The sequence below is a fragment of the Neopelma chrysocephalum genome, unplaced genomic scaffold (genome assembly GCF_003984885.1).
Source record: "Neopelma chrysocephalum unplaced genomic scaffold, ASM398488v2 Primary Assembly neopelma1_310, whole genome shotgun sequence".
NCBI lineage: Eukaryota > Metazoa > Chordata > Aves > Passeriformes > Pipridae > Neopelma > Neopelma chrysocephalum.
In genome coordinates this window covers 1-7,621 of record NW_020897972.1, presented here as the reverse complement: position 1 = coordinate 7,621, position 7,621 = coordinate 1, and the positions used below count along the sequence as shown (strand labels likewise).

Genomic DNA, 7,621 nt, shown 5'->3' with positions numbered 1-7,621 from the left:
CATGAGAGCTTAGACCCTCTCCATCCCAGGACCTTGGAGCCCCCAAAAGCCCACCAAGAGCTTGAACCCCCCCAAAACTCTGAACCCCTAAGAGTTCCAACTCCCTCCAAAAAGATCTTGGACCCTCCCCAAACTACCTTCAACTCCCCCAAATTTAAGCCCCTTCAAGCACTTAAACCCCCCAAATTTCAACCCCCTCCTAGAGCTTAAGCACCCCCAAAGACCTTGAATCCTCTTCAAATGAGCTTCAACCCCCCCCAAGACCTTTAACCTCCCCAAAAACTTTGAACCCCCCCTGAGAGTTTCAACTCCCCTTCCTGCAAAACCTTGGACCCCCCAAAACCTTGGACAACCGCCCCACCAAGACCTTAGATCCCCCCCCCCAAAATGAGGCTGGGGGTGGTCCCAAAGAAGGATTTTGGGGTGTTGAGAGGGGGGTGTTTGGGAGATTTTGGGGTCAGAGGGGCTCACAGGGGTCCCGAGGGGCCTTTGGGGGCTATTCCTGTCTGGGGAGTCCCGAGGGTCTCACCCTTGGTGCTGATGCCAGACAGATTGGTGATTTTTGAGCATTCGCAGAAGTACTGGGATTGGGGTGGGTTTTCAGGGGGTCCCAGGGGTTTTGGGCTGTCGGGAGGGGCTGTACCCATTTCAGGGAGGGTGCATCAGTTTGGGGGGGTCCCGGGGGTCTCACCCTTGGTGCTGATGCCACGCAGGTCGGTGATTTTGAGCAGCATTCGGGGGAATCGCTGCGGTTGCCGTGGCCGCCGCCGCCGTGCGTAGACCCAGAGAGCCTCAAGCAGCGGCTCCTGCAGCCGCTCCACGCGCCGGGGCTGCTCCAGCTCCATCCGGTCTGGGGGGACACAGACCCCCGGGATGGGATCACCAGGACAGTGTCCCTGTGTCCCCATATTCCCGTGTCCCCCCTGTCCCCCCATCCCTCCCCTCTCCTGCCCTGCAGAACCCAGTGTCACTGTGTCCCCACATGCCCAGCATTGTCTCTCGTCCTAGGAGACGTCCCCACAGCCTGGTCCCCAAGCCCCCCATGTGCCCCAATACCCATGTCCCTGATGTCCCCACAATGTCCCCATGTCCTCAGTGTTCCCCCACCTCCTCACATTAGGCCAATGGCCCTGAGCAGCCCCATCTCAGTCCCATGTCCCTTATACCCCCTTATACCCCTCCTAACCCCAAACCCCTGATACTCCCCAAAACTCCTGGTGTCTCCCCAATGTCCCCCCTCGTGTCCTCACCTCCACAGATGAGGCTGATGGCCGTAAGCAGCCCCAGCTCAGTGTCACTGAGCTGCTGGGGCAGGAGCTGCCCCGCTGTGACCCCTATGTTCCTGATATCCCATGGCCCCCTGGTGTCCCCCATGTCCCTCCACCTCCACAGATGAGGCAGATGGCACTGAGCAGTGCAGTCTGGGTGTCATCGAGCTGCAGGGGCAGGAGCTGCCCCGCTGTGACACCCATATCCCGATACCCCCTGGGCCCCCTGTGCCCCCCATGTCCCCCCAATGTCCCTGATGTCCCCGATGTCCCCCCACCTCCGCAGATGAGGCAGATGGCACTAAGCAGCCCCGTCTCAGTGTCGTCAAGCTGCAGGGGCAGGAGCTGCCCCGCAAAGGCGAACACAAGGTCAGTGAGGGGCCCAAACCCTGCGTTGTGCATCTGGGTCCTGGTCAGGGTGAGCCCGTCCGAGAACGTCATCGTGTCCTGCTCGGGGGTGTACCGGGTACAGATCCGCAGCATCTGAGGGTCAGGGTACCCCAAAATCACCCAGGGATCCCAAACATCCCCCCCCCCCCAGGGTCAGCCCATCCCATCCTCATGTCCTGCTCAGGCTGTAACGGGCAGATCTGCAGCATCTGGGGGTCATGGGGGTCAGGGAACCCCAAAATCACACAGGGGTCACCGAAATCCCCCCACTCAGGGACCCCAAATATCCACCCAGGGACATCAAAACCCCTCAAGAGACCCTAAAATTTCCATAGGGGACCCCCAAACCCACCCAGCCCCTTTCCAGGACATCCATCTGTGGGTGGTGAGGTCAGAGCCACCATGGGACCCCCCAAGCCCCCCTGAGGTCCTCCCAAACCCCCTGAGGAACCCCCAAGCCCCCTCCAGGACCCCCCCAAACACCCTCCAGGACCCCACATCCCCTGATGCCCACCAGGATGTCGAGGCAGGCAGCCTTGAGCAGGGTGATCTGGTCGGCCATGCTGAGCCCTGTGAACCCCGGGAGCCGCTTCGCGAACTCCACGATCTTGATGATGCACTTGGTGGCCAGTTCACTGAACTTGTCCCACAGCCCCAGGTCCAGCTGCACACGGTGGTCTGCGCTCGAGTTCTGGGGGACATAGGGGGCCAGGGACTCAGTTATGGGGGTTTAGGGTGGTTTGGGACCTGCTGAGACCCCCTGGAACCACTCAAACCCAACTCGGCTCCCTGAACTTGTCCCCTAGCCCCAGGCCCAGCTGCACACAGTGGTCTGTGCTCAAGTTCTGGGAGGCACAGACCCAGTCAGGGTGGTTCAGGGTGGACTGGATCTTCCTCAGACCTCTAGGACCCCCTGGGATCACCGGGATCCCCCAGAGCCTCCTGGGAACCCCTCCCCAGCACCTCTCTGCCTTTGACTACAGCTGCCCCCAGTGTTCAGATCTGGTGTTTTGGGGGGCCAGGGGGTCCAGGAACCCCTCTAAGAGTCTGAGGATTGGGGTGCCCCCCCTCAGGGACCCCCAGCTCCACCTCCCACGACTGCCTAGGAGCTCCTGGGACCCCTCCCCAGCACCGTCCTGCCCCTGAACTTGCTCCCCAGCCCCAGCTGCCCCCCCCAGAGCTCAGATCTTTTGTTTTGGGGGTTCAGGGTCACTCAGCAACCTCTCTATGGATCCAAGGCTTGGGGTACCCCCCTAGTGCCCACCCAGGGACCCCCCGGAACCCCCAGCCCCACTCACCGTGGTGTACTTGCCCAGCTGGCACAGGGAGGGGAAGGTCTCCTGGTGGGCTCTGCTCACCCTCCGCACCAGCTCGGCCAACTCAGGGCTCAACTCGTCTCCCCCAAAATCCTCCTTCACCTCCTTCTTCCGCTTGTTCCGGTCGTGCCTCACGGCTGAGGGTGGCAGGGAATTTGGGGGAGTGGGTGGGGGGGGTTCAGGGGTGACCCCCCAGAGCCCTCACAGACCCAAAAATCCCCCCTGGCACAGGACCATCCCCCCCCGAGCTTCCCCAGCCCCACTGTGACAACCCTGGGACCCCTCAGCGCCACTTTGGGGGGGGGTTCCCAATTTTTTGGGGAGTCCTGGAGCTCCCTCGCACCTTCCTTGGACATCCCGACCCGGAGGCACTTCTGGAGGCGGCAGAACTGGCAGCGGTTCCGTGTCACTTTGTCGATGGGGCAGTTCCGCTCCCGGGGACACGTGTACACCATGTTCTTCTGAATGCTGCGTCGGAAAAACCCCTAGAATTGGGTGGAACGGGGGGTCAAGGGGGCTGGGGGGACCCCCAAAATGGGGGCAGCGGGAACAGGGCACTGGGGGTCCCAGTAAGGCTGCCCAGGGTTAACCGGGGGCTCCCCAGTGGCTACACAGGGGTCACTATTGGGGAGGGTCCCAGGGCTTGGGGGGGGGGGCCCAGCACCTCAGGGGGAAGGGGGGGCAAAAATGGGGTGAAGGGGGGCTAGGAGTACCCCCAAACTGGGGGCACCAGGAACAGATCACCAGGGATCCCAGTAAAGCTGCCCGGGGTCAACTGGGGGGTTCCAGTGCTTGGGGAGGACCTTCATTCCCTGGTGGGGGGGGGTCCCCAGAGTCCCCACTCCCCACACAGGGTCCCCATTGCCCCCCCACGGGGTACCCATTGCTACCCGCAGGTTCCCATGGCCCCAAGAGAGTCCCCACTGTCCCCAGGCCCCCCCCAGCCCCGTGCCCCTCCCATCCCCTCCCATCCCCCCGTGCCCACCTTGCAGCCCTCGCAGGAGCTGACCCCGTAGTGATACCCCGAGCTCTTGTCGCTGCACACGAAGCACGGTTTGTACACGCGGGGGGGAGGTGGCGGCGAGGGGGGGCCCGTGTCCCCCAAAACCCGCCCGGGGGGGGCCTCCAGGGCTGGGGGGGGGCACAAAAAGAGGAGGGGAGGGGGTCAGGCAGATCCTCTGAACCGCCCCCAAAAAGGAGGGGTAAAAGGGAGGGGACAGGATCCCCCTACGTTGGGGGGGTCGCCATGTAAACCCCCCCTTTCATCTCGGGCTCCCCCCTAAAACCAGGATCCAGGACCCCTGACCACCCCAAATCAGGTCCAACTCCCCCCCAAGGGGTCCCAAATGGTCCCTCAGTGGGGTCTCCACGTCCCTGTGCCCCTCTCCAAAAAAAACAGGTCCCTCTTTCTGCACCCCCAAACGTGTCCAGGACGCAGCGACCCCCCCAAAAACAGGGTTCAAAAATAAAGTCCCCCAAAAAAAGGGGACTCTTCATACAGCCCCCCCAGCCCCAAAACCTGAGATTCAAACCCCAAAACTCGGTGTAGAGGAGTTCCAGCCCCCAAAACCCCAAAACTCTTGCTAGGGGGGTCCCAGTCCCCCCCAAATTCGGAGAGGGGAGATCCCAAGCCTCCCCAAACGCCAAAATTCGAGTGGGGGGGTCTCAGCCCCCCCAAAACCCAAAATTCGTAGCAGGGGGGTCCTGAGCCCCCCAAACCCTCAAAATTTGTAATGGGAGTGTCTGAGACCCCCAATGTCCCCGGGGGTGCCACCATGGGGGAGTGGGGGGGGCATCATCAGTGTCACCCCACAATGCCCCCCTATGTCACCCCCCTCCCTGTCCCACCCCGGAACCCCAAAACTCGGGGTGGGGGGTCCCCAGTCCCTTCCACCCCCCAAAATTTGGAGACGGGGAATCCCGAGCCTCCACAAACGCCAAAATTAAGGGGGGGAGGTTCCCAGCCCCCCACAACCCCAAAATTCGGGGTGGAGGGGTCCCAAACTCCCCCTCGCTGTGCCGGGGGGGGTGTGACACGGCGGGGGAGGGGAAGGGCCCCCCCGCGCGCGGCCCGGGCGGCGCTGGGGGAGGGGCGGGCGGGTATTTTTTGGGTGGGTTTTGTGTGGTTTTTTCCAGAAAACCCAAAATTGCTGAAATTAAAGAAATTCCGGCCCCGACCGGCGCGTTTTTAGCCCCGGGGGGGGGGCCTGAGGGAGGGATGGGGCCCGCCTTGGGCGCGCACGTGCCACAGGCACCCCAAAATAAACTCCCCTTGACTCCCCTCCCCCAAAAATGGGGCTGAAATGGGGGCCACACCCTCCAGCCCCTGCGCTCCCCCCTCCACGGGGACCCCTCAAGTTTAGAGGGGGCTGGTTGTGCCCCCCCCGAATACTGGAGGGTCCTACGGAGGGGGACATGTTGGGGGGGGCATATTTGGGGGACGCTCCCGTGTCTCGTTGGATTTAGGGGCAGAAAACCAAAATTTAAACCCCCAACCCCACAAAACAGCCCCCAAAGTGGCTGCACCCTCGAGGTGGAGGGAGCCACAACGCTGTGGGACCCCCACATATCCCCCCCCCAACTTTGGGGGGACCTCCAACTCCAAGGCGAGGGTTTAAATTTGGACAGGGGGCACGGGAGGGTTCCCCCTCCCTGGGGTGGAATTTGGGGGACCGAGGGAGTTCCTCCCCAAAAAGCAGGGGGTGACGCCCCCTCCCGCCCTGCTGAGAAGGGGGGGCCTCTCCGCGATCCCCAAGGGGGGTCGGGGCGGTTTTGGGGCGGCTCCGCAGGGGTTAAAGTGCCACATTGGCAGCGCGGGGGGGGGACGCGGGGGGGCGGGCGCGGCCCCGACTGGAACCAGTTGGGCAGGGGAACTGGGCGTGGGGGGACACGGGAGGGAAAACCGCGCCACGGGCACGGGGGGAGCTTTAGGGGGGGTTTAGGGAGGGTTTGAGGGAAGTTTGGCGGGTTTTGGGGGTCCCGCCCCCCCCCAACCTGTTTGTGCCCAAATTTACAAGAGGGCGGTTCCCGAGGGCGCCCCAGGACCCTCCGCGTGAGCCCCTCCCCTCAAAACCAAGTCCCTCTTATTGCCACCCCAAAGGGCTCCAAGACCCCTCCTATAAACAGGGGTTAGGGCTCCCCGACCTCCCCAAATCGAGTCCGACCCCCCCCCAGCGGTTCCAAATGGCCCCTTAGTGAGGTTCACGTCTCTGTGCTCCCCTCCAAAACCTGGGTCCCTATTTCCGCCCTCCCAAAGGGGTCCGGGACCCCGCGACACCCCAAAAAACAGCGTTTAGGGCCTCCTGAGCCCCCCAAAAACAGTGTCCAGGTCCTCCAACCTTCCAAACCGAGTCCAAACCTCCCCAGAAGGGATCCCGAGTGGGTTCTCCACGTCCCTATGCCCCTCCCCCCCGAACCGGGACATCCTCAAAACCGGGTATTGGACCTCGCCCGCCCCGAAGGGTGTCCCCCAAAACCGCCCCCCCCTCACTCCCTGGCTCCCTCGTGGGGGGAGGAATTGGAGGTCCCACACCCCATTCACTCCCCCCGCGCTCACACGCCCCCCCTTGCCCCCCCTCCCCATTTTCCACACCTCTCACGTGACTCCCGCACATCCCCGGGTCGGTCCCGCACCCACGCGCGTCACTCACCAGGCCCCCCCCGCACCCACGCGGGGTGTCTCCCGACCCCCCTGGGTCGCCTGAGCCCCCCCTTGCACGCGCATTTGCACACTCGGACACGTCTACGCCCGCAACCCTTTCCACACCCCCGCACCCACTCGGGGACACGGACACGCCCCCCCGCGCACCCGCCGACCCCCCCCTCACTCCCCGCACACTCGCACTCGCTCTCACACTCGTTTGCGCACTCAGGATCACACTAAGAGACTCCCACGCATGGACCACGAACCCACTGACCCCCCCACGGACCCACCGACTCCTCCCGCTCCTTGCACACTTCCAGTCGCTCTCACACTCATTTGCACACTCAGAGACTCTTTTTCACTCTCCCACACCCACTCGCGGACCATGAACCCACCGACCCCCCCCCCCCCCCCCCCCCCCCCCCCCCGCCCTCATTTGCACCCTCACGCTCACAGACGCTTCCCCGCCCTCCCTCGCCCCCCACACCCACTCGCGCATCTGCCCCCCCACCTCCCTCGCCCAGGGCCCTCCCCGCGCCGCATTCCTCCCTCAACCCCCTCACCCCTGTGTCCCCCCGTGCCCCCCCGCTACCTCTGCGGGCGGGGGTCCCGCAGCCCGCGGGCACTAGGACCCTGCGGAGGGCGCAGCCCCCCCCGGTTGGTCACGTCGTGGAGCCGCCGCGGTGCCGCCGCCACCGCCTCCAGGCAGTCGAACATGGTCCTCCTGAGCCCCCCAGGACCCCGTGGAGCCCCCCGACACCCCTTAACACCCCCAGGCCCCCCCCGCCCCGTCGCGATCGGCCCCGACCGGCCCCGCTCGGCCCCGGCGGGGGCGGCCCGGCCACGCCCCCGGGAAAGGGGCGGGGCCTGAGGGGGCGGGACCTGAGGGGCGGGGGGGAGTTGAGAGACGGGAAAGGGGCGGGGTCTGAAATGGGGTGGGGCCTGAAAGAGGGCGGGGCTCGAGGGGACGGGATGAATGGGAAGGGGGAAAGGCGGAGGGGCTG

At 64.5% G+C, this 7,621-nt stretch overlaps 1 protein-coding gene across 1 annotated transcript; it reads right to left on the bottom strand.

Moving 5' to 3' along the window:
• Window positions 1-245: 245 nt before the first annotated feature.
• Window positions 246-7,398, bottom strand: LOC113978261 (retinoic acid receptor gamma-A-like). Its single transcript, XM_027705046.1, is given in 8 exon segments — window positions 246-850; window positions 1,547-1,751; window positions 2,173-2,349; window positions 2,957-3,111; window positions 3,318-3,459; window positions 3,960-4,105; window positions 7,210-7,270; window positions 7,272-7,398. Coding segments are annotated over 8 exon segments (1,137 nt in total). The 5' UTR covers window positions 7,335-7,398; the 3' UTR covers window positions 246-662.
• Window positions 7,399-7,621: the final 223 nt, after the last annotated feature.